The following is a 27976-nucleotide window of genomic DNA, read 5'->3' on the forward strand; positions in this document are numbered from 1 at the left end:
GGAAGCTTACGAAAAATATTCGAAGAGATTCGTAAACTTTACGAAACAAATTTGAACGAATAATTCCAAAAAACGAAGCACCTGGCTTCTAAATTTTCTCGAGGTTCCCACTACGAACCTTCCAATCGACCCAAAACACTCCCAAATTCCTCGTCTCGCTTAGAAAACCCTTAGTACGATCCTCGATTAACCATCAGCCCATGTGAAACATCGCCAAACGTGATCAAACGTCGTCAAACACGATCAAACGTTGTCAAACGCGATCAAACGTCGTCAAACACGATCAAACGTCGTGAAACGTGATCAAACGTCGCCAAACACGATCAAACGTCGTCAAACACGATCAAACGTCGTCAAACAACGACCGACCAGCTCTGGGAGTCCTCAAACCGCCATTTCCCTGCCCACCCAGCTCTGCGTTCGCTCGCTGTCCCTGTCAAGGCCAGAACCAACCGTGCCAAACACCCCTGGACGATCTCAAACGCTCTCAAACATCCCAGATTTCCAATTCCACTCCTCCACCGATTAGCCTCCACGCGAGTAGCAAGAACGCAGGGAACCGAATCGAGAACGAAACGAAAAGAGACGAAGAACTCGTTGAAGAGACGTTGAAACTTCAAAACGTGTCTTTATTGTTGCGTTATCGATATACTTCGTTTGACAATAAAACTCTGCGACATCGAATTAGAGCTACATTGCCGTGAAGCCGGCGACGCGGTCAGTGGCTGGTCGTCGTGCGAGGTTCAGGCCTTATTGCAACGAGTCTTCCTCGTCCTCGGGCATCCTCTTGCCGAGGCCAAAGTGGTATCTCTGGGTGAGAAGGTTGGGCATCTTGGGGGATCCCACCGGCTGTCCGGCGTTGAAGTGCACCGCCCTCTTGCCCAGGCCGAAGCTGTAGGGCTGTCGGCCACGTTTCTCCTCGTGGAAGTCGTCCATGGTCTCTTGAGAGTGGGAGGCCAAGCTGTCCGGGAAGTAGTCCAGGCTCAGTCTGGCTGGGTAGTCCAAGTTGTCCCGTTTGCCCAGCCCGAAGCTGTACTGCCTTGTCCTCTTGCCAAGGCCGAACGAGTACTCGCGTCCTCTCTGCAATCAAGCGACCAGATATTTCTTGAGATGAACAGAATTGCTTCTGGGTTTGGGTATCGTGGGTGTTGGACGCTGGAATTAGACGAAGCCATCGCAGTGCTCCTTTTACACGTGCACACCAGCTCGAGTGAGAGTTAAGTTTAACTAGCGGTCTGCAGGTTTGAGTGGGTTTTCGGTGATTCGAGTAGGTCTGGTTTGTGGATTGTGTTTTGGTGGAGGAAAGGAGTCAGGTATTGTCAGTTTTTGTGTATTGAGGATCGAGTTGGGCAAGATTGAAAGCTGTGCTTTGGAAGTTTTAGTGGTTTTAAAGCAGTATTTTTAAGGTTAGGATATTTTTGTAAAGAAATTTACAAAGGAGAATTTTTGAGGTTAGGGTGATACTTTATATGTTGATACAGGAGAGAAGATTAAATGAAGTTCTTTGAAAGCTTTGGTAGTTTAAGGAAGAATTTTTCAGGTTAGAATAAGTTAAATGAAGTTCTTCGAAAGCTTCAATAAGTTCAAAGAAGAATTTTTGAGGTTAGGGTAATGTTGAACATCGGTAATATAATTCTCTGAAAGAAATGGACGATGTGGATCAAATATGTTAATAATTTTATGCTTGCAAAGAATCTTTGAGGTTAGGATACTCTTAACTATAAATAGTTTCAAACGAATACTATATTTCTTATATATTTTTAACATGAACCTCGAAATCTATTTTTTTATTGCTAAAAATTAAATCGAATCGTTTCAAGATCCTAATATTTCCATTAAAGAGTATTTTTGCACAATTTTCAAGTTGGACACCTTTTCGATACGAAAAATTTCAATATGGACTCCTGTTTCGTTCACGGACTCACCTTATTGTCGCTAGTGTCGATCCAACGCTTTCCAATACCGAAATTGTAGACAGGTAGCCTTTTATACTCAGACACATAGGTGTACGCTCTCTTTTCAGGCACAGGTTCGTCAAATCCCATGGAATTTAACATCGAGTTGTAATTCATGGGAGAAGCTGGTGTTTCCTCGATTGCCAGGACTGATTTCCCGACAATTCCAACCAAGTAGAGAAAAGCCACGCACGATGTAAGCACACCTGTTCTAGTCCTCATTGTGACCTCTGTGTTTGCTTTATCTGCAAAGAAGAATTCAATAATGCAATTTATTTGATCAACTTTCATACACCTAACTCGTTTTAGAATCAATTCCAATTGAAATTCACTAAATTACATTAAATACAATTAAACCCTTTATCGAAATATTTTAAAAATATTTATAAATTATTACATTTCTGCAAAATCATGTAAATTTAAATAATGGGAAGAAAAATAGCGAATTATTTAATTACAATTCCAGTAAAAATATTAATTAATTAATTTATTTAAATATAATATCTTAGTATAATAACTTAACTGGGATTAATATTTTTCATTAATTTATTTATTATAAAATTAATGAAATAATAATATTTATTATGAAATTAGTTCTCTCTTTTTGTCTCGACAATAATTAACTATAATGTATAATAAAAAAAAATGATATTTCCTCGAAATATACAGGGTGGTCCAAAATTAGTGATAGAATTTTAATCAAAAAGATTATGTGACTCAAAATAATACGAAAAATTGTACAAACTCTCCTATATTCTTCCAAAAACGTAGGAAGCTTTTAATATTACATTTTCTCTGAAAAATTTATTCTTCCTAAATCAAATCTCGACTCGAACCTTGAAACACGCGGAAATCTTTCTCAAACCCGATTCAACGTAGAGCTGTGATTGATACCTCGAGAGGATACAAACTGTTAACACAATTTCCCACGTCCATCATCCCTCTGCTTCTTTCCTGCAGAAAGAACACGCGCAGAGAGATCCAAGCGATCACCATTTACGACCGCGATTCGCCGGAAGAAAGCCACGCTTCCGGGATCCTTACGAACGATCGTAAATCCCGCAAATTAAACCGGATGAGTCCTGGAAGCGTGTATCCCAGTTTCCTCATCCTGACCTCGTCAGCTCAGAATTGCCACTTTAAATTGAGGCCGATTTAATTTCCACCGGCATCTAGCAGAATGAAACGTCTTGGCGAACGTTGTTACTGGAATTTTCACTGAAGTCCCTAGGGACTCGATCTTGGAATGATTAAATCAAAGTTCCTAGATCCAAGTTCCTAGATCCCTATCGATCGTGAAATTTCTTTCGATTTTAGATCGAAATATCGATCTAAAGTTCGCGTATATCGTAAATATTCGTAGATCAAAGTGAGTCATCAGACGATAACTATACTGCAACGATAAATATAATAGAGAAATACCCATTGAATATCGGATATATTGTAATATAAATTAAAATATTTAAAGAAATTGTTATAATATTATAGTATTAAATTATTAAAATAATTATTAATTATTAATTATTAAATATTGAATTTTTGATTTTATATTATACATATTGATTTTATAAACTCTTTATGCTCGTGTTATGTTATGTTATGGTGTCCAATCTGTGGACAATTTTATATATAAAGTGTCCAATAAAAATGTATAAAATAGTGTCAAATTAATTTTATGTCACTGTGTTTATAATAATAAAAAAAAAATAGTGGTATATTAGTCAAGATTAAATTACTTAATTATCTTAATTATGGTAATCAGCTATCGTTAATGTTGGGTGTACTTTGTGTGGCTCAAAAGAATTCATCTTCTTCCAATATGGTTCAGGGTAACTAAAAAGTTAGACACCCCTGTGTTATATCACTTTAAAGCTAAAAGCTTAATTTTGAATAATTTTGTATTATGGTGTTTGACCAAAAATATTATTCCAAAAGTTAATTTTTAATAATTTTGTATTATGGTGTTTGACCAGAAATATTTTTCCAAAAGTTAATTTTTAATAATTTTGTATTATGGTATTTCACCAAAAATATTTTTCCAAGGGTAGTATATCTTTCATACTACCCCTTGTACTGTCAAAATATCTCCCAGATCAATCTGTCATGTGAAATAAATGAAAATTTCGAGTACTCGAATGTGATTTCAAAATTGGAAACACGTTGGACTATGCTTGTCGAGATTTTTGAAAATTTTGGTTAAATTGGTGCATTTTGGAAATAGGAAAATTTGAAGGAATCTTACTTCTAGGAATTTTAAGTAAAATTTTTTGAAAGTGAGAAGTTTGAGGATGATAATGAAAAGTGGAGAACCTTTTATGAGTGAAATTATGGCAGTTAGAACTCCGAGGATAAATCTTGTCTTGAAAATTTCCTTGAGAAAAATTTCTTAGTTTCAAGGAAAAGATTAAAGAATTAATCACGTAAATAATTTGTTGGAGAATCTCTTGCTAGTTGACAGGAAATTGCGGAATAAGCTTCGAAAATTATTGCAACTTAAAAAGAAATTAGATGATAAATCTTAACAAGTAGAAAGGAAATTTTCCTCTTATTAATATCCGCGATTTCGTGGAAAATTTTACAATGAACCTCGCAGGATATCAAATTGGAGAAAAATTAATTTAAAGGAAATCCCACGAAATGAAGAATTCGTATCTATAATTACTCTAATTTTAAAGGAAGCTTTTAAAGAAAGCTTTCAAAGGAAGCTTAATTTTAAAGAAGCTTGAGGAATCAAATTTTATCACAGCATGTTTAAACAAAATTTAAGAATACTATAAAAATAAATTTCGTAAAATACAAAAGCTTCTGCAACTATAATAAAACTATTCTAATTCGAAAGAAAGAACGAGACGACATTTTTTAATTTAATAAACAAAAATATTCTCGTTTAAATTATTAAATAAAAATTATTAAATGAAATTGAATAAAGATACTTTTAAAACGTTCTACAAAATTCTGAAGCTAAAACCTTGGAACTCTGATACCGCTTTGACGTCGCAAACTGCCACGTATTTACTAATAAACCACGATAACCAAGGAACCCCATAAAATCTGCGATCGCAACAGGTGCCTTGGAGCAGTCAACGGGTGAATTTAGTTTTTAATTACACGGACGATCGTGTTTTTATTGCATGAGCAATATCAATTCGCTGGAACCTCCTTCCGCCGGGTTAATTCGTTCGAGTAAATCTAACTTTGCGATCTCCGTTGGATGAAGACCCATTGAGAGGAAAAAGTGAGGGAGGGAGGAAAAAGTGGAAGAAATTTGCATAAAATTGCAAATCCCTTTGAATAATCGTTCTCCCTTTTCATCGAAGTTTTCCTATGGCTTTCCGACAGGGGTGTTGCGAGCTTGAGGTCACTGGACTGAGAGGAAGTGGTTAAAGGGAGGCTGTGAAAGGGGGACAGTGGAAAGATCGAAGGGGTAGGTTGAGATGCAACTTATCTGATTCGTTCGCGGACATCAATCACGTGTCACGTATCGTGGTGAGTATCGATTACTCGCTTGCTTTGAATCTCGCTGTTCCACGTGCTCACTGCGTGCATCGGGGGTGTCCTGTTTTCGGTGTACTCGAATTTTTGTAAATTTTTCTGTGGCAGATGGAGTGGAACTTTTGGAAGTTCGTGTACTGAGTTGTGGTAATAATTAATTGAACTAAAAGGTAAATAAAATAAAATAAGGGTAATAAAAGATAGGGTAAAGTAATAAATAAAGTAATAAATTAATAAGTAATATAGAGTAATAAATAATAAAGGAATAAATAATTGAAGAAAATAAGAGAATAATATAAAACAAAATAGGATAATAAATTTTTGAAGAAAGTAAGGAAGTAGTAAAGAATAAAATAAAGTAACATATAATTGCAGAAAATAATACAGTAGTATGAAATAAAATGGGGTAATAAATAATTGAAGAAAGCAATAGAGTAACAAATAATTCAAGACAATGATATAATAGTAAATGATAAAATAGTGTAATAAATAATTAAAGGAGTTAATACAGTAGTAAAGAATAAAATAGGGTAATAAATAATTCCAGAAAGTAATACAGTGATATAAAATAAAATAGCGTAATAAATAATTGAAGAAAGAAATAGAATAATCATTAATTGGAGAAAGTAATACAGTGATATAAAATAAAATAGTGTAATAAATAATTACAGAAAATAATACAGAAATATAAAATAAAATAGGGTAATAAATAATGGAAGGAAAGAATAGAGTGATGAAGAATAAAATAAAATAAATTTCGAAGATTTTTAAATAAAATAAAATAAAATAAAAAAGACAAGAGTTCAAAGTTTTTAATAAACTGCCGTATTAAAGTAAGCTAGGAAGTCTTCAACATGGATAATTAATTACCATCGCGTTTAACGTTGCTTAATTACTCTTCAAGACCGGCTTCCCCTGTAAAGTGGCACTGATAATCTTCGTTGAAAAATAATTTCCTTCTTCATCATGGAAGTTCTTTAATCCCTGAGAGAAAACTCTTAAAGGACTTTCGAAAGTCTTGCTTACTCCCCAGTTTTAAGTTCATGAGCTGGGACATCGAGAGAACCTTGTGCTTGAGCGTTAAGTGGAAATCTCCGAAATGATGCGAACGCGATTTTACCTTCATTTTCTTATCCTTGCAAGTCAACATCTTCTCGCCATATTTTGCATTCTAATTCTTTTTTTAATTTTAATCCAACGTTCAACAAATTCTGCATCTATTTTATTCGTTACTTTTCACTATTTTATTAGGAAATAATTTTTCATTGTCACTTTAGAAAATTATTCTTCGGGATTCTATCATTGGAAAATTATTTTGTAATAAATCATTGTCTCATTGAAACATTATTCTATAAATTTTTCTCGTTGATTAGAGAATTATTATTAAAAAATTATAAACCTTTGTAGAACATTCTTAGCTATATTTTCGATATTTTTCAAAAGCATTTTCGATACTACCAATAATTATTTTAATTATCGTTGTATCTGTATTACTAACTTGATACTCATCTCAAATTTCAATCACGAATTTCATATTCATTTACAATTATACATTCGTCTCTTTTTTCTTCCTTTTTTGGTTTCATACGAGTACAAAATTCTAGGAAATAAATCTTCTAATTCCTCTAACAGGATTAGATTAGATTAACTCCCACGTACGGTACCAACATAATAATCCTAACACTTACGAACATACACATACGTATCTAGCAAAATCCTGTATCAGAATAAATTCTAAACTACTCGCTAATTGTATTATAAAACGCACGATTTACGTATTTATAAAAATAAAAATAAAAATGTACCTCATGTCCTCAACAAAAATTATGCAATTTTACCTCTATTTAAATCGAAATGGAAAAAAGTAAATAAGAAAAATCAGTATTCAGGAGTCAACAATAATTCCACCATGATAATTATACTTAGGGATATTTGTACCTACAATACAATATAAAAGTAACTTTCATACTAATCATAGTACAATAATAAAAGTAATTAATATAACATAAAAGTAACTTTTATACTAATCATACTAAAATGATAGAACAATAATATATAAAAAAGAAAATAAGAAAAATCACAGTTCAGGAGTCAACAATAATTCCATCATGATAATTATACTTAGAGATATTTGTACCTACAACGTAATATAAAAGTAACTTTTATACTAATCATATTACAATAATAGTACCATAATATAAAAAAAAAAAGAAAATAAGATAATAATTCCATCATGATAATTATACTTAGGGATATTTGTACCTACAATGCACTATAAAAGTAACTTTCATACTAATCATAGTGCAATAATAGAAGTAATTAATATAATATAAAAGTAACTTTTATACTAATCATACTACAATAATAGTACCATAATATAAATAAAAAGAAAATAAGAAAAATCAGAGTTCAGGAGTCAACAATAATTGCATCATGATAATTATACTTATGGATATTTATACCTACAACGCAATATAAAAATAACTTTCATACTAATCACAGTACTATAATAAAAGTAACTATATTAATATAAAATTCACTGTTATATAATTAATATAATTTCTTATTTCTATACAATTATAGAAACAATTTCGTTTCTTCGTTTATTTAATATTTTATTTAAATTTTCGCTTGTCCACCATACGAAATAGAAGCCTGTCAGTGCGAATTGCGAGGATCCACGCGATTCGAACAAATGGCGAATGTTCTCCGCAATGGCGTCGCGTTTCCGGTCCAATTTGCGCGTTTCGCCGGCGATTAAATGGCGGAGACGTCCGTGATATCCTACCGGCTCGCGCCGGTAACGAAGCGGATTATTTCCGGCGTGTGCAAACGTATGCAAACAAGCACGCACCTGGATCGATAGGGGAAAAGTTATACGAGATGTGTTCGACCCCGTGACGAGGTTAATTCGATTATCGTTTCGAAGAGGTTCGGATGGACTGTGGTCGGTGGGAATTGCTCGTTTAGAATTTTCCTAAATATTAATCGGGCTCGATTTCGTTGTTTCGTTCGCTTTCACGGTGGTACGGATGTCAGGGAACATTTTCCCGATTTTTAGCAACGCGCAGGCAACGATCAACGACGTTTATGGATGAAATTTAATTACAGGAGGATTATTGGATTTGAGTGACGCGTGGAATTGAAGGAACATGGTGGTCGATTGAAAGAGAAATTTTGATTGTTATTCTCTCGAGTTTGTGCATGAAATGAAATTAAATTGAATTATGATAATTAAGAGTGAATTAAATCGTGTTGCATTAAATTAAATTACAGTGGGACTCATTTGAAGGAATTTTTTACAGAAAAATTGTCCTTTTCCTTCTATTTCACTTGTTATCTCTCTTTCAAATTATATTGTGCACATTAAAATTGAATCAAATCGTGTTTTGCTTGTTTCTCCCTCGTGTTTGTGTATAAAATTAAATTAAATTGAATTATGATAATTGAAATTGAATTGAATCGTGTTTCATTAAATTAAATTAAATTGTGGGGGGATGAACGAACATGGAGGTTCATTTAAAGGAATTTTTGAGAGAAAAATTGTCTATTTTTCTTTTTATTGTGCTTGTTAGCTTCGTTTGAAATTATATTGTAGAAACTAAAATTGAATTAACTCGTGTTGCGTCAAATTAAATTAAATTGTGGGTATATGAGCGAATACGGGGGTTCCTTTAAAGGAATTCTGGAGAAAAAATTTGTCTGTTTTAGTTAGATTAATTAAATTATGGAAGGGTGAGTAGACTCGATTGCATTTGATTTAGAGGAATTTTTTGAAGAGAATGCACCTGTCATCTATCATTTCACGTGTTATTTACTAATGTTTACTAATTAAATTAAATTATACGAAGATAAATAGCTTTGAAAAATATATATAAAATCAACAGAATATCCGAGGTTCATTTAGAACAATTTTTATAAAATATTTCTCCGTTTCTTTTTATAAAATATTAGCAAATAATTTGTAGATTTAATAGTTGCTCTCAAAAGATTATTGGATTATTATACATAATACAATACAATCTTTGCGTGTCTCCTTACAGCTTTTTTAATCCAACAATTAGTGTACAAGATGATTTATGATCTAGCTCAATTAGCCTAATTGAAATTCCTAGTACTACAGAAATTATTTCTCTAACAAAGGAATTATTTGTGATTTTCCTGTTGAAAATTGCTTTTTAAGTTTCTTAATAACTATGATCATGGGGTTCTTTTTAATACCAATAAAAATTTTCTGTAATTAAAATTTTCTATAATTTTTCTGTAATTACAGAAATTTTTATTTTCCTAAATACGCATTATATTTTATTTTTCTTTTAAAAATTGCTTTTTAAGTTTTTTAATAACTATGATCATGGGTTTTTTTTTAATACCAATAAAAATTTTCTGTAATTAAAATTTTCTATAATTTTTCTATAATTACAGAAATTTGTATTTTCCTAAATACGCATTATTTTTTATTTTCCTTTTGAAAATTGCTTTTTAGGTCTTATAATAACTATGATCATGCAAAATTTTTTAATAGCAATAAAAATTTTCTGTAACTGAAAAAAATGTCCTTCATATTCATAGTATTTTTTCCCTCGTTGTCTCTGGTCATACGTTTGCGTAGGTTTTCAGAGCTTGAATTGTAGATTATATTAGATTATACGAGGGAAAATCTTGTTGTGATACAACATACATCACTCTTTAATCCTCTTTTCTCGGAATTAGGTTTCCCGCGAATTTTCTTAACTTCCTTACAGCACGTGGCGATTAAAAAATTGGGTCCATTGTATGGGAAACTCGCGCTGTATGTCGTAATCGACAATAGAATACGTTTCGTGGTACGTTTATCGCGAACTATACCGCGAAGCATACAAACTATACCCACAATGCAATATAGTCGCGAGTAAATTTGATTCAGTTGCTAAACCGCGGTTCAATTTAATCTTACTGAACTTGACACCTTTGATAAAACACGGTTCAGTTTGGTTCTATGCAAATTGCGTTTTCTTGCACGCGTGATGTATGCGCGTACTCTGTCCAATTCATTTTCGCTTAAATTCCATGCGTTTAACCTATCATTCATCCACTCCATCTTACTCTGCATCTTTCTACGTATTTGTCTGTAAATTTCAGCGAACAACGCTGCGAGATAAACCTTGGGAGGCTATCCTTCTTCATCTTTCAGAAGAAAATTATTTTTCAGTTGTCTCTTCGAAAGAAAATTTTTTAAAAATTATTCCTCCCAAAGGAAATTATCTTTCAGTTATTTCAATTACAGGAAATCATTTTTTAATTATCCCATTTCACAGGAAATTATTTTTCAATTATTCTTTCTGAAGGAAATTATTTTTTTTAGAAAGAAATCATTTTTCGATTCTTTTTTTCAAAGAAAATTTTTGTTAAATATTCCACCGCAAAAAAATTATTTTTCAGTTATTCCTTTTACAGGAAATCATTTTTTAATTATCCCATTTCAAAGGAAATTATATTTCAATTATTTTTTATAAAAGAAATTACTTCTTTTGATATTCCATCTCAAAGGAAATTATTTTTCGATTTTTTCTTCAAAAGAAAATTATTTTTCAAATATTTCACCGTAAAGAAAATTATTTTTCAAATATTCCACCGCAAAGAAAATTATTTTTCAATTATTCCTCTTACAGGAAATCATTTTTCAATTATCCCATTCTAAAGGAAATTATTTTTCAATTATTTCTGAAAAAAATTACTTTTTTTTAGATATTTTACGCCAAAGGAAATTATTTTTTGATTTCTTCTTCCAAAGAAAATTTTTTTTAACTATACCACCGCAAAGAAAATTATTTTTCAGTTACTCCACTTGCAGGAAATTATTTTTTAATTATTTCGTTTCAAAGGAAATTATTCGTCAATTATATTTTAAAAAACATTAATTCCCGATTATTATTTCAAAAGGACGATTTTCTTTTTATTATCTTCTTCCAAACTAAATTCTATTTATTCTTAATATTATCACCTAATAATTTCTATCGCAGAGAAATAATTTTATTCTCAAAATAATACTCTTCTCCAAAAAGGACTTTCCCAAATTAATTCTTCGACTACTCCCCTACTCAATTCCAAAATCACTCATCAACGCCACATCCTGTCAACCCTCGAACTCCCAACAAAATTATTTGCCTCTCATCCAAAAGGAAACCTATCCTTCACCCATTTCTCAGAAAATGTCACCACTAAGAATATTCCCAGCCACAATACGAACCCACCAAAGCACCCTCTTTTATTCTCAAATCCACCCCTGAATCTCGTTCTCTCTCTCTCTCTCCCTCTCTCTGCAAAAGACCCCAGCCTTTCATCCACCGTTCTCTATAAAGGAAAATAAAAAAGAAAAGATCGTTTCACGTTTTCCGGATTATCCGAAGGGTCGTATCCCCATAGACATACACAAAAATCGAGCGAAATCGCGACCCGGTGCCAATCGATCTTTTAAAACGACAGGAGGAGCAGCGAGTCGAGGCAGATTCGGAATGGCGTGGAAAAGCACGATGGAGGATCGCTTGGCAGCTCGCGGCAGGAAGTGGCCTGCTATGATCCACTCGCTGGCCGGAAATGAGATTAACGCGTGCCCCGTGGCAGATCCATCGACGATTTGCTAATGAAATTTTAAGCCGCCTCCCGTTCACCCTTGTTGATCGACATCCCCGCATCTTCCCTGCGCTCTCTTCTTCCGGTTAATGAGATTGGACGCGTCTCGTTGACGAAATAGACGACTCGACCTGCGGGAATCCTCTGATGGCATAGTGGATAGAGTGGTTTGTGGCTGTGTTGATGATTTTGTGTTCGTAGCTGACTGTAATTTTGTTCTAATTTAATTTGTAATTTTCTTCGTCGCTGGAGGTTCTTTTTAATGAGACTGTACTGGAGAAAGATGGCTGCTTTAGCTAATTTATAATTGACTTTTAATTTTGTTAATGATATGTGTAGTTTTATATTGTAATTATTATACCATATTTTTGGATTTGAAATTGATCGAGAAAATTTTATTTGTAGATGGAAATTCTTTTTAGTGAGACTGTACAGATGAAAGATGGCTGCTTTTGCTAATTTATGATTGACTTCTTTTAATTTTGTTAATGATATGTGTAGTTTTATATTGTAATTATTATACAATATTTTTGGATTTGAAATTGATCGAGGAAATTTTATTTGTAGATGGAAATTCTTTTTAATGAGACTGTACAGAAGAAAAATGGCAGAGTTTGCTATTTCATGATTGATTTGTTTTAGTATTATTGTTGGTATCTGTAGTTTCATATTATACGTATTATATTGTTTTCTTGGATTTGAGAGTGTTTCTGAAAATAGTATTAATGGGTGAAGATTATTTTCATTGGGGTTGAAGACGGTTCCCTGAAATTTTATGACTGATTTTTGTCTTTGCTATTGACTGATGCAGCTGGAAGTAAGGTGTCACAGAGAAATATAAAATAATAAAATATAAATATTGTAGCTTTACATCAAAACTATTATTTATATCATGTTATATTAGAAATAAATAAGCATAGTGTTTCCTAACATGAGATTATAAATAAACCATTTCACAACTAAAATGTCATATGAAAATAAAAATTTGGACGAATTAAAAAGTAAACATGATCATAAGATTCTCTTTTATTCATAAATAATAATTTTAAAAAATATATAATTTTTATCTGTGATATATAACCTGTTTTCCCTTTTCCCACAAATAATAATTATAAAAATTACAATTCGTTTATGAAAAAGGAATTTTCATTTATAATATATTCTCTCATCTCTCTTCTAACTCTCTGTAAATTGTCATATCTACTCTGTTTGCATTTCTCTCGAAAAACAGGTGGAAAGATGCGAGGAAAGCAGTGGCTGGTCGACGAACTACGTGGTCACGTGACCTCGCGTCATAAAATGGCTGCGATGCGTTATTGTCACGATTACCATCGATCTCATCGGCGGGTCTGCGAACAGGTACGCGTACCACCTTGCCCAGGAAACAAGATTAACGTCACTTCTCGATATTTCTCCCCGGGGAGGGAGAAAACACGCCCCATGGCGTGAAATTAAACCTCGTTAGCGTGTCTTCCCTATTCCACCACTCTTCGCGACATTACACCAACTTCTCGTCCAGTGCAATCGAATATGTTCGTTGAATCAGGATGAAATTTCTGCGGATACTTCTCGAATTTATTACTCCTCTTTACCGAAATTTTCGAAAAATCCCTTGATAACCACGAAATGCACTATAACTTAAATACTAACGAAGATAGTCAAGAGAAACTTATACTGTGCTATCCCTTAACCTATAATTATATCAACAATAATTAACCATCTCAAAAATTCCCAAGAATTGAGAATACCTCCTAACCTAAACAGCCATCATGAATTAAACATTTTTCATCAATTGCAAAGTTTAAATTTTAAATAAATTTAAAAATAAAATTTAAATAGAATAAAAATTGCTTTCTAATTAATCGGAAAAGTAACGAAAATTACAAGTATCATTAGAATTGCAATATTAGAGTCAGGAACGTAGTCGTAATCGTCATATTCTCGTTAATAAATATCCAAAATTATTAAGTGCCAGTCCAAAGAGGAAAGGAATATTTTATTCAACCAGATCCATAAAATTCAAGCTGGGAAAATAAGGAAAATGAAGGAGAAAGAAGCAAAATGCAATTTCGCTCGTCAACTCCGCCATTATGCCACCCGAACCGGAAGTCCCGCAGTCGGCCATCAAAGAGACCGCGTATTCCACACGACGCCTCGACGAACCTCGTCGAAACTCTCGAAAGATTCCCATAGACCGCGATAAACATAAAATTAAAAGCCCCGTGGCAGCAGTCGAGCCGCGATAAAGGCAAGGAACGGCCGGAAGCGTGGGCGAGTCGACATCGGAATTACTGCCGGTAAATTTTACGTCCACTTTACGTCCAGCACGACGTTAAACTGAAGCAACGAAAATAGAAAGACGGAAAAGTGGAGCGATAAGAACGGAATAGCTGAGGATTCATAAAGATCGCGACGGCCCGTTGCATCCACGTCCAATGACGAATTTCATGCATGGTGGATCATTTTCAATAATGGCGTCACACCGATCGAGGCATAGCCGATGAAACCGATAGCAATCTCATTCGAGATTGCTTCCCTCTATGTCTTTCTTTTCCCACCTTAACACCAAGTGTGCGGTATCGAATCTTGCGGGGATATTGCAATGGAAATTCAAAATGGAAATTTACTTTTACACGTTTGTTATACAATTGAAATTGCGTTGGTGTACTCCAATCTTTTATTTAGAGATTAATTCACTCTTTTTCATACTTAATAGACAGGATTTAGTAGGAATAATTTTTTTATTTATTTCTATGATTAGTTGTATTACAAAAATTTAATTATCCGGATTTTTATTTTTTTAATTTTATGGTCGAACTGGAATTTTAATTTTTCTTATGGTAAATTATTTCTGAAGTTGATCTAAATTTTTAATTTTTTTTTGAAATTGCGTTGGTATACTCCAATCTTTTATTTAGAGATTAATTCACTCCTTTTTGTACTTACGAGACAGGATTGGAATAATTTTTTTATTTATTTCTATGATTAGTTGTATTATTGAAATTTAATTTATCTGGATTTTTATTTTTTTAATTCTATGATCGAACTGGAATTTTAATTCCTTTTTTGAAATTGCGTTGGTGTGCTCGAATTTTCTATTTAGAAATTAATTCACTCCTTTTTGTACTTACGAGACAGGATTGGAATAACTTTTTTATTTATTCCTACGATTAGTTGTATTATTAAAATTTAATTATCTGGATTTTTATTTTTTTAATTTTATGATGAAGCTAGAATTTTAATTTTTCTTATGTTAAATTTTATTTTGTAGTTGATCTAAATTTTATAATTCTGTTTTTGAAATTGCGTTGGTGTACTCCAATCTTTTATTTAGAGATTAATTCACACTTCTTTGTACTTACGAGACAGGATTGGAATAATTTTTTAATTTATTTCTATGATTACTTGTATTATAAAAATTTAATTATCCGAATTTTTATTTTTTTAATTTTATAGTCGAACTGGAATTTTAATTTTTCTTATGTTAAATTCTTTTCGAAGTTGTTCTATATTTTTAGTTCTTTTTTTACATTACTGATGGATCCTTTTGAACTGGTGAGAAATTAAAATTTTGATTTGTTGCATATAATTGTATTATCGTAATTTTACTTCCGGTTCTGATTAATTCTTAGCATCGATTTGGATCTTCAATTCTGTTTCGTTAAGAATGGATCCTTTTTATTAAATTCTAAATTGAAAAATAAAGCTTCGCTCTTTATATGAAATAGTATTACGACTCTACTCAGAATTTTTAAATTATATTTCATCCCATTTGTATCAACGATTAAGCTTCGAATTCCGCCATATTGAAAATCCGTTGGCATTTAAAGGACAGAAACCGTCTCTGCGACGTTTCCATTTAATTAAATCAACCCAACCGAGTCGCGGGTTTTCCATTGAAATTACGGGGAAATTTTTCAGCTCCGATTTCAACTTCGAATTCTAACGTAGCGTAAATCAAATTTTTCGAACCGAACGAGGACACAATTCCCGCTGAAATAAATTCGATTTTATAAGAGAAAGAACAGCTTTAATAACGAAATTTCGATCGAAGTTCTAAAATGGAATCTTACATTTAGTTTTGTCTCCTGCTATCCGTCGCATTCCCCGGTTTCCTTTCCCGATGTATCCCGTTGAAATTCAATGCAAACAACTATTATGGCAGTGAATCTTCAAGTTCTGGCACTGTTCAAACACAAAACGGGAAGGCAGAGTACAGCTTCGCATTCGGAACTGTTTGTGGCCATAAATCGCGCCTTCGAATTGGGTCAGCCTCTGTTTTACGTCTATTTATCGCAAGAAATCAGCCAACAAGAACGTGAAATGTTGATAATATATCGGAGATCGTAAGAGGAATAACGCGACTCACTGAACTGGGGGAAAAGAAAAATGTTAATTAATTAAACCGACTTATTGCAACATACCCTTGTAGAATTTATTTAAAAATTACGAAAATAATGAGAAAAAATTTTTAAAATTGTAGTAATACACTTTTAAAAGTTGCAGAATTTTTAGGGGAATTTTTCAAATCATGTAAATCGAGAATTTACCCGACGATAAAATTACAATCAATTTTTCCTGACTTTCGGTAAATCTAAAGTTAAAAGCTTGGTTTAGGTTAGGAATTATTAATTATGTACGTGAAAGTATTAGAATTATTCTTTTTTCTTATTTAAGAAATCAAAGAAATTTCTGCTACTTTTGAGGTTTCAGATTTGAAGCAATAAAAATTAATTATTTTTTATCTATTTTTTAATAATATTCGTGACGTGTAGAGTGATAATAATTATTATGAAAAATTTTTCCCCAAATCGAAGAAGTTTCTGCTACTTTTAAGATTTCAAATTAAAAGCAATAAAAATTAATTATTTCTTACGTATTTTTTAATAATATTCGTGACCTGCACAGTGATAATAATTTCTATGAAATAGGCTCTAATCGTTATTAATTTTTCCCCAAATCAAAGAAGTTTCTGCTACTTTTAAGATTTCAGATTTGAAGCAATAAAAATTATTTATCTCTTACCTATTTTTTAATAATATTCGTGACATGTACAGTGATAATAATTACTATGAAAAAGGCTCTAATCGTTATTAATTTTTCCCCATTTTTTAATGTCAGTAATTAAACCTCAAAATAGTAATTAAAAATCAGTGAAACTCGAAAGATGAACTAAAAATCACCAAATATTCATGAAACGTTAAAAAATTATATATTTCGATATTTAACAAATAAATTTTTCTCGTTTTCAATACCAGGAATCAGAATTTGTATTATTAATCGTAAAAATCAGAAGTCGAATGGGAAAATTCAAAAACTGCTTATGCGAGGCCAACATCGGTCCAATTTTTATTTCCAGTGCCTCGAAATGGGTCGGAAAAAATAACCAAAAAAGAGAAAACCTCGACTCGAATCGAGAGATCCAAAAATTGCACGTTTCAAGTTCGCAATGAGTCCTTTATGACTCTGTTATCGCGAGGACAAAGCGATTCGCTCGTCAAAGGGGTGCACGATTGAAATAAAACGCCACGCAGCACTGAACGAAAGATTCTTATTAAACGACTGGCTAGGAAACCTTCGTCGGTTCATCATGACAGGCCGATTAGCCCACTTTCGGATTTCATACTCGCGAAATAAGCAATAGCTGTGCACCGCACGCCGCTTATAAGCTACAAAAAATCTGCTAATAACGCCGCTCTAATAACCCCGCTTGATCCACGTCTTCCCATTTTCCTTCCATCTCCTACTTCTCTCGGTTTTTGCTTCTTTTCTCATCGGTTGCAGGAATAAGTATATATGAAACGCGTTACGAGCACCTTATGAGCGCCATTAGGACACGAAAAGAGTGAAAATTGAAGCGTTAAGTGGCTAAAGTGCTTCTTAACCTGAGCTTCCTGTCATCTTCCTTCGTTTTCTCGTTAATTTTTAATTAGAATTTTTAATTACACATTTAGAGATTTTAATTATATTTCATTTTATATATATATTTCACTTCAATGTTATGAATCATTGTGGTATACAGAAATTGTAAAATGAAGCATCAAGTGGCAATTGATATGTGAGTACTTAAATTTCTTTTACCTACACTTCTCAGTATTTTTAATTATTTTTTTATTGGTTAAAATATGAAATTTATATATAATATAAAAGAAAAATATGTATGTGACGTTTCACGAAAATTTTATGAATCATTGTGGTATAAAAAAAATTGTCAAATGAAGCATCAAGTGGCAATTGATATGTGAGTACTTAAATTTCCTCTACTTACATTTTCTATTATTTTTATTTATTTTTTCATTGGTTAAAATACGAAATTTATATGTAATATAAAAGGAAAACATATATGAGATGTTTTATGAAAATTTTATGAATCATTGTGGTATAAAAAAGATTGTCAAATGAAGTATTACATGGCAATTGATATGTGAGTACTTAAATTTCATCTACCTACACTTTCTGCTATTTTTATTTGTTTTTTTATTGATTAAAAGACGAAAAAGATTTCACTTATAGACTGTGAGTCGTCGTCCATATATAGACGCCATTGATAAATTGTTAATTATTACAGGATGGTTCAAACTATTGTTAAAAACCATGACAAAAGTGGAAATACATATTCCTATGATCTAAAGCAATTTCTGATTATCATAAAACCTACGAAGCTACATGTATGCATTGACCAACTCCACTGGCTGTCGTCAACCGTTGACCTGTACTACTTAAACACATCCCAATATCCCTAGATTCCAATTCCAAACCTTTAACCAAATTCTCCATCATTCAAACATCTTCCTAATCCTTATATAAATCCCTCTACATCAAGAAAAATGAACCATCTCGATTAACAAGCCCTTTTCACACCCCTATACACCCCAACCCTTCCTCTACACCCCCAAATCAAATATCCACAAAATTACAAAAATTTTTCTCAGAATTGATTCTCAATTCAACCAATCTCTCTTTCAAAATCTCGCTTTCCCAAATAGTCAAGTTTCTCAACTCAAATTAATTATTTTCAATTATCAGAATCCTTTTCAACCCTTTGCACTCGAGAAGCGTCCTCCAGTCGTTATTTCATAAAATTTCGAAATTCGATATTAATTAATACATCAAATTTAAAATAATGGAACTGTGTGGGAGGTATAAAAATTAAATAACCACGCGTTAATTACTACACGATTTCTTATTTACTGCTGAAAAATTATAGCAGAAAATTCTTCAACTCGTACCCTTCTCAATTCAAAAAATCGTCGAGCCCAAAGGGTTAATATTTATATTTAAAATAAAGAAAATACTTTAATATTTAATTAAAAAATTAAGTTAATATTTAAATAAAGAAATTTTCCTTAAAATTCACCTGAAATAAATCCTCGAAACCTAAATCTAAAATAATCTAAATCTCAAAATTGTTCTCCTAGGAAGAGAATACACAGAATTACGTTTGATTTACCAAACGAATTCGTCTGCACAGCTTGAAACACGACCAGAGACACAGTCGGGGAGCATTCTCTGATATTTTCCCATCACGTTCGGCCGAAGTTTCAACTAATTCTCGCAGGATCTTGACAACTCGGACGGCAGGGAAGTTCCACGTGTGATTCGAGTTCTCGATTATTCCCTGGCTGTCGTGGGTGCTCGTCGAAAGAAAAGCTGGCTTCTTCCATGGCCGACAACTTCCGTGAAACGGAACTTCCGATATCAATCCACCAATGGCAACGTTGCTCGTAAATAATAGCGAGGTCGAATCGAGCTCCACCAAGTTTCGGTTTTGTCCTCGAGGTAATTAAAAAATCTTGCTTACAGCATGAACGTTGATAACGAGCTTGCGATACTTTTCTTTCCATTCAAGCTCGCACTGGCGTTCAGCAGCGTCTTAAAATGGCGTCTTCGAAAAGTTTCGAGAGGGATGTAACGAAGGATTTATGAGCGTAGCTGTCACAGGTTTTACAGATATTACCTGTTATGTGTCATCGTTTAAAGCGTTCTATTGCATAAAAGCTCGAAACTAATTCGATTTGCTCGTTGGTATACTTTCATCCTGGTTTTCCACGTATTTGAGTATTTTATTATTAATTATTGAACGCGGTGAAATTCGGTTTATTTATTCGACGAAATATTTTTATTTTTCGAAACGAAATGTTTTAAAGGTCCTCGAAATGTGGAAGATTGAAAGTATTCGTGTTTATTGATTCCGTTGAAAATCAAAATGGAAAAATAATTTCTATGTTTCGCAAATAATACGATGGCAGTGCCAGTGGATTTGGATTATTCTAGTATTGCTGAATTTCTACTTTATTTTACGTTTGCTATAAAAGCTCGATAAATTTCTTCTACTCTTTTCAGTACACGCTGGTATCCTTTTTTAATTATGTCAATAAATATGCACTTCTATCGTATATTGGGTTGCAATTATTCGTATCTGAAATCTAAATTATTCTAGCATCGAGCATGGATAATTGAGAGTAATAGTGTTTATTCATCACGTGATACGTATATTAGAACTCGAAGAACGAAACACGTAGGTCTTCACTTTTGCAATACAGCAATTACTAACTAGTCTTTTTCTGAGACAACAAAAATTACTGAAATTAGGAATGGAGTAAAGAAGATGTTAATTTAATTATTTAAACATTAAACAGTTCATATTTTATCTGTAAGAATTTTTTTTTAAATGAGGAAGACTTCCAAAAATTTTTCCTAGTGTACTCCTCCATCACTTCACTCTTTTATCTACTTACTATGTATTTACTTACTATGTTCTTATAGTCATTCAACACTAAATAAAATAAATAAATATATCACTCTTTACTAATTTTATAATTATATGTTATTAATATTGCCAACCATCTATTAAATTATTATTTTGAGGAGACATAATATCCTGCAATATAGTATATTATATTAGCATTTAATTATAATATACAACACACAATTGCACAATTTACATCACTATCCAAGTATCTGTTTTAGCTCAAATCTATTTAAATCCTTCTTATTCTCTTTACTGATTTTATAATTATATATTGATAACATTACCAACAATATATTAAATTAATTTTTCAACAAAACATAATATCATATAATACACTGTAATATATAATATATAATGAAATAAAATAAATAAATATATCACGCTTTATTAACTTTATAATTATATATTATTAATATTGCGAATCATATATTAAATTAATTTTTGAGCAAATCATAATATCGTACACTACAGTGTGATATATAATATAGAACACACAATTGCACAATTTATATCACTATTCAAGTATCTCTTTTACCCCAAATCTATTTCAACCCTCCTTATTCTCTTTACTGATTTTATAATTATTTATTGTCAATATTATCAGTCATATATTAAATTAATTTTTTAACAAAACATAGTATCGTACAATACAGTGTAATCTATAATATATAATACATAATTGAACAATTTATACCACTATACAAGTATCTCTTTTACCCCAAATCTATTTAAATCCTCCTTATTCTCATTATTGATTTTATAATTATTTATTGTCAATATTACCAATCATATATTAAATAAATTTTTGAACAAAATATAATATCGTACAATACAGTGTGATATATAATATAAAACACATAATTGAACAATTTATGCTAATATCCAAATATCTATATTACCCCAAACCGCTCAAAATCTTCATTATTCCATCAAAAATCGACAGAGAAAATAGAGTCAGTGGGTTTCCAGCGACATTTCGATTTGACTATCACCGAAGCACATCCCATCGAGGCAAAACACGAATTTCGCGAAGTTAACTGATTAACGAACGATGTACCTGCGCGGTACCACGCGAGGAAACGGACGTGTAATTACGCGAGGTCGTTTCCGGTTCGACAAACAATTTTTCCAGCGACCGGCCGATCGTCCTGTCGTTGGCTGAAAAATATTTGCAATCCCTCTGGCTGCGATGTTTTCGCGTGGCAAACACGCGACCGAGGGAAAAATACCCTCGCGCTGAATAATAAACGAGGGATCATTTTCCAGGCGACGATTGAGACATTTTTCAGAGGAAACGAGTCGCAGCAGTGAAAAGGATCGATGGAAACGGAAATTAACCGCGACTCCACCTTATTCATGATTTTTGTCACAACTGTTCTTGTACTTCATCCCTTTTCATAACCCTCTGACATTTCTTTGACGTTTCCATGCTTTTGCAATATTAATAACGCGAATAATACCCTGGCCTCTGTTTCCATTATCCTGCAGTGACTTCGATCTCTCGCATTTTCGTCGAGAAAATTACATAAAATTTCGAAATTTTATAGACAGTATATACTTTCTTAGCGATTATGGTACTACAGTGAATGAATTTCAATTATGGGATTCGCGAAAATCATTTGGTGTATACATTCTGTCAAGATAAATTTCCTTTGTGTCGATTTGAAATCGTTGCTTCTTTGCAACTCGATATCTACTCCTACAATGTGTGCGTGTGTATGTGTGTGTGTGTGGAAAATTAAACGAAACTCGTTTATTATATCAGCCTTTGAAATTTATGTACCTGTGCAGAGTGATTAATATTACGTCCTTCATAGCTCGGATAAGCTTCGATAAAAAGTATTGTGATCAACTGGTGCTGCGAAAAATTGCGCAAGATAACAAGTGAATGGAATCCTATTGATTATTGAAAGAAATTACTAAGAAAAATATATTATTTCGCAGTTTTGCTCGATAAAAATATTAAAAACACAGAAAATTGGAGAAATTATAAATTAATAAATTAATCGATAATAAAAATTTGGTGACAATTTGTGGCAATGTTTGACAAAGGTATGTATAAAATTTAAAAAATCGTAGATAGTCGATAGTAATAATTATTAATACAAATTTGTTGATATTTTGTATCAATGTTTAAAAAACATCGGGAAAATAATGAAAGTTATTGATAAAAATTGAAAGTGGTATTTTGTAGTGGTGAAAATTCGAAAATGTGTGTAAAATCGGAGAAATCGTGTGCAGACAAAATGGCGACCAGTGTTGTTTCATGGCGGATGAAATTCTCGGGGTTCTAGCGTTAATAAGAAATTCCTTGCTGAAGCTCTGCGTTCTATCATAATCTGGGGAAATTTGATTGATCAGAGTAATTGGTCCTTCAATTAAGAGAAGACTTTTTAAAAATCATGTACGAAGATAATTCAAAAAAATAATATGGTTGCTGTTACGTAAGAGCTATTAAATTATTGGCTATTGAAATATGGAAAAATTTAGCAGCTTGCAATTTAGATATTATTAGTATCATATTGCGAATTATTATATTAATCCAACAATAATTTATTTTATTTAGTAACAAATTTACTGTATTCTTTAAAGAATAGATTTAAATATAAGAGCTATCGAATTATTGACTATCGAGATATTCCACGAAATTTAGCAATTTGTAATTTAAATCTTGCATAGCATCATATTGCGAATTGTAATATATTAATTCAACAGTAATTTATCTTATTTAATAACAACCTTTAAATATTATACCGCGATTGTATAATATAGTACAGTAATTATGTAGCTTTATATAGGAATTACATTGCAAATGTATAGTGTTAATGATTACGTAGCTTACTATGAATTATACAGTATTATACATATAGCATTTACATAGCAGTTACCAAATATTGAACACTCGCTATACTGATACTATTTTATACTATCTCACAATAATTCATAAACCTATATTATTTGTACAAAAAAAAATAAAATTGTGATTCCTATTTTTAAATCATTTCTTAATCATACTGATATTCATATTCGCTATATTCATACTATTTTATACTATCTCACAATAATTCATAAACCTATATTATTTCTAAAAAAAAAAGAAAATTGTGATTCCTATTTTTAAATCATTTCTTAATCATATTCATATTCATATTCACTATATTCATACTATTTTATACTATCGCACAATAATTCATAAACCTATATTATTTCTAAAAATAAAATAAAATTGTGATTCCCATTTTTAAATCATTTCATAATCATATTCATATTCACTATATTCATACTATTTGATACTATCACACAGTAATTCATAAATCTATATTATTTCTAAAAATAAAATAAAATTGTGATTCCCATTTTTAAATCATTTCTTAATCATATTCATATTCACTATATTCACTATTGACTATCTATATCATCTATAATTCACTATCTACATTATTTCTAAAAACAAAATAAAATTGTGATCCCCATTTTTAAATAATTTCTTAATCCTTTCTTCACCGTTTCATTTCTCATAAAAGCTTTTCATCGTGAATTATTACATAGTTAATTTATTCCTGATCCAAAAAAAAGAAAGCTCGTGATTCTCATTTTTGAACCATTTCTTAATTGTTTCTTCATCGTTTTCATTTGGCACGGAAGTGATCGTAAACTATCGTGTAATTAATTTTTTCTTCATCCAGGGAAAAGTACAAGACGTTACCCCCATAACGCGCCATTTATCACTGACGTGCACCCTCGCACAGCTTCTTTGTCGTCTCTTTTTACACCGGTTCTTGCCAATTTTCCCTCACACACGCCGGCCAGACACATTTGGAACCGAGCACTTTGTCCTCATTTCGCGCAACTTTTTACGATCGTTCTAATTCCTTCGCAACCCTCCCCCTCCTCTTTCAACCCCCGAATAACTTTCCCAAGGATAACCAAAATTGACTGGATGAAATACGAACACGATTCATTACACACGCGATTATTATATCCAAAAACGAACAAAACCTCGAAACCCCTCGAAGTCCAACCAAAATTTTCGAATTTTGAGAATTCGAGACTGTGCACGATACCTTCTCGTGGCTAGAAATTTTCCAAATTTTCCAAATTTTCCGTAAAATTTGGAATTAGAAATTTTTAAAGACAAGATACAATATTGATGACTCAAAAGAAATATATAAATATTTTAATACACTACGATCAACAGTATTTTTTGAAATATGATGAATTTTGAGTATATGTCTATAGTCGAAGCTTCGTCAAAAATTCGAGGATTTTTCCGTGTGCAGGGCAAAGTGAAAATACTTGGTATAAGGGGTGTTAAAACAGTCGTACCCTTAATTAGACAAGCTGCCACAAAAGGGGTAATTTTTTATTCACGGGACCAAGAAAACGCTCACCTGTTGCTTGGCAGATGGCGACTGAATGTTAAGCCCGATCTTAAAGCATTAATTAAGACATCTCTTAGTCTCGTTATTCGACAGATTTTCACTGAAATTAATTCAAATAGAACAACCTTGTATACTCCACTTCGATTTGAATTTTCCTTTCACAAGGGAAAAAATCACGACTAATTGCAATAATTAGTCGAACGACGGAAAAATGACATCGTTAGCGGATAATCATGTGAAAGCTCTGGTAATCGTAGAAAAAATATCTGTGAAAATGCGCTGGAAAATACGTAGCACGAGGAGAGATTTCGAATTTTTCCTATGCGTTCGCCTGGCTTTGCTTAAAGTAATTACAGGACCATACCGTGTGGCAATTATTGAAATTGGAGGTCGTCGAATATCTCAAAAGCATGGTCGTTCGCGGAGGACGCGTCTGCATTAACCAAATTGGAGAGGTGTCCTTTAAAGCGTGGCGAAAGCATAGTGTAAGACAGCTTCAATATTTCAGCTTTGGTGTTCCGCTGAAACATCGTCGCGTTAACCAAAGAACATCCCTTTTGCACCATAGTGCTCGATTTATTAAGAGTCGATCCTGATTGTATGGAACACTGTGAAAGTATCCTGCGAAATCCAATTACCTTCGAGTTTTCCACGGAAAAGTGTAGATTTTAACAGAAAAAAAGAGATTCTGGGGGAAAATCGAATACACGTGTGACGAAAAATAAATGTAATAATCAACTCGTATTAATTTCCTTTTCATTATTTTTTTTTTACTTGTTTTTTTATTTTCCTGATTTTATTTTTCATTCAGTACCTTGAAGCAAATTTTTGTCAAATTTTTGAGCAGTGGAAAAATGTTTTATATAATTTCGTATTATTATTAGCTTCGAATTGTTTCCAAAATTTGTTTAAAAAATTTAATTTTGGTTGTGATAATTATTATTGTTCGCGTTGCTCGATTTTCATAGCACTTGCATGATTTCTGGCTTCTAGCATCCCTCAAAAATTACAAAATTGGATTTTAGGATTCTAAAAACTGTATAGTGGATTACCAATTTTAAACTATAGTCCGTCGAAGCACCTAATTGTCGATGAAACTGCAGTACTTAAACTTGAATCATAAGCAGTCACTGTATTTCAATCTTCATTCGCATCTTCAAAGACTCAATCTTCCCTTCAAACTTGTACAAATATCGATCTCTAATTTTCCAAAATTACACCCCACTAATTCCAATCTAAAATTCATCAAACTACCCAAAACAATTTTCCGTATTAATTAAAAATTATCAGTACCGACCACAATTAAACAACGTCAATCATAGACAAATGATCATCAAACTAGCTCAAACATCATTTACAGAAACTGTATCTAATATTCTCTACTCGTAAACACTATTATATTCATACTTCAAGCTACAGCAATCTCGACTCACGAAGAACCCCATATCAAACCACGTCAAACCCCGTGAAACAATCTCAAACATCTTCACTGGAATCTAAAAATTCTTCCACAAACCTCACCCTAACCATTGTATACCTTCTCACCCCTATTATATTCATACTCCAAATAAAATCCTCAAACCCCAAAATCATCCCCTATCAATCTCGACCCAAGAATCCCATACAAAACCACGTCAAACCACGTGAGACTATCTCAAACATGTTCACTGGAATTTGCAAATTCTTTCACAATTCTTCGAGCAAAGACCTCGGACCCCAAAATCATCCCCTATCAATCTCGACCTAAGAGTCTCATACGAAACCACGTCAAACCACGTGAGACTATCTCAAACATGTTCACTGGAATTTGCAAATTCTTTCACAATTCTTCGAGCAAAGACCTCGGACCCCAAAATCATCCCCTATCAATCTCGACCTAAGAGTCTCATACGAAACCACGTCAAACCACGTGAGACTATCTCAAACATGTTCACTGGAATTTGCAAATTCTTTCACAATTCTTCGAGCAAAGACCTCGGACCCCAAAATCATCCCCTATCAATCTCGACCTAAGAGTCTCATACGAAACCACGTCAAACTATGTCAAACCACGTGAGACTATCTCAAACATTTTCACTGGAATTTATTAATTCTTTCGCGATCTCTATCCTCTACCACCGTATACTTATCCACGCGATGTAAAATAGCTTCGCGAATTGCCATAACGACTGAAAACGCGAGTGGTTGCGGCGACATCGGAGAGACAGTGAGCTCACCTGTTGCTTGGACGTGTAGCTGCTCCCCTGGGACGCGAGATCGTTCCTCCGTTTCCGTTTCACGTGGCTCACGGTCGCTGGCTGAAGGTGGTCGAGGCTTGGTCGATGCCGGGCGCCGCGAGTTTGCTGTCTACGCGGGATATGGCGATCAGGGCATCGCGACGCCACCCTTTATACGCGTGTAAGCCGCCTGTGTGCCGTGGGCCGCGCGTGTCCACCGCCGCCCCTCTCTCTGCACCCTCTTTCTCTCTTCTGCACCCTGCACAGGGTTATGGTCGTCGTATGGCCGTCTCTATCGCGCAAGCCGCGTGCGCATACGCGCGCCATCCCGATCGGCATTCAATTCTCTTCCTCGCCAGCCGTCTTCCAAGTCGGTGCGAGGAAACAGCGCGAGAACTGCTGGGGACAGATTGCTTTCTCGTTTCAATTTTTCCTTCTCCATTTCGGCTCTTATGGTCTTCGCGTGTCGGGGTGAGATTCGTTAAAGGAAGTTGTGAGATTGTGAGCTGTGAGATTTGTGAGTCGATTCGCAGATAAGGGGGCTGGTTGCGGATCTCTTAGGGTGGA

The 27976-nt window shown here is 33.0% G+C and overlaps 1 protein-coding gene across 1 annotated transcript; it reads right to left on the reverse strand.

Annotated features, from left to right (window-relative positions):
• Positions 1-382: 382 nt before the first annotated feature.
• Apime-ASTA (allatostatin A) lies at positions 383-27632 on the reverse strand. Its single transcript, XM_017901273.1, has 3 exons — positions 27410-27632; positions 1926-2200; positions 383-1080 (listed from the first exon to the last, which is right to left on the reverse strand). The coding sequence occupies exons 2-3, from the start codon at positions 2175-2177 to the stop codon at positions 751-753; spliced, it is 582 nt and encodes a 193-aa protein (XP_017756762.1). The 5' UTR covers positions 2178-2200; positions 27410-27632; the 3' UTR covers positions 383-750.
• Positions 27633-27976: the final 344 nt, after the last annotated feature.

The sequence above is a fragment of the Eufriesea mexicana genome, unplaced genomic scaffold (assembly GCF_001483705.2).
Source record: "Eufriesea mexicana isolate 0111107269 unplaced genomic scaffold, ASM148370v2 scaffold1596, whole genome shotgun sequence".
Taxonomy (NCBI): Eukaryota; Metazoa; Arthropoda; class Insecta; order Hymenoptera; family Apidae; genus Eufriesea; species Eufriesea mexicana.

What these genes read in the sequence shown, in the direction of transcription:
- Apime-ASTA (XM_017901273.1), bottom strand. Translation starts at nt 2,177, where the DNA reads ATGAGGACTAGAACAGGTGTGCTTACATCGTGCGTGGCTTTTCTCTAC. An exon ending in TCGACACTAGCGACAATAAG is followed by an intron (nt 1,081 to 1,925) that starts GTGAGTCCGTGA and finishes GCTTGATTGCAG; the next exon opens with AGAGGACGCGAGTACTCGTT.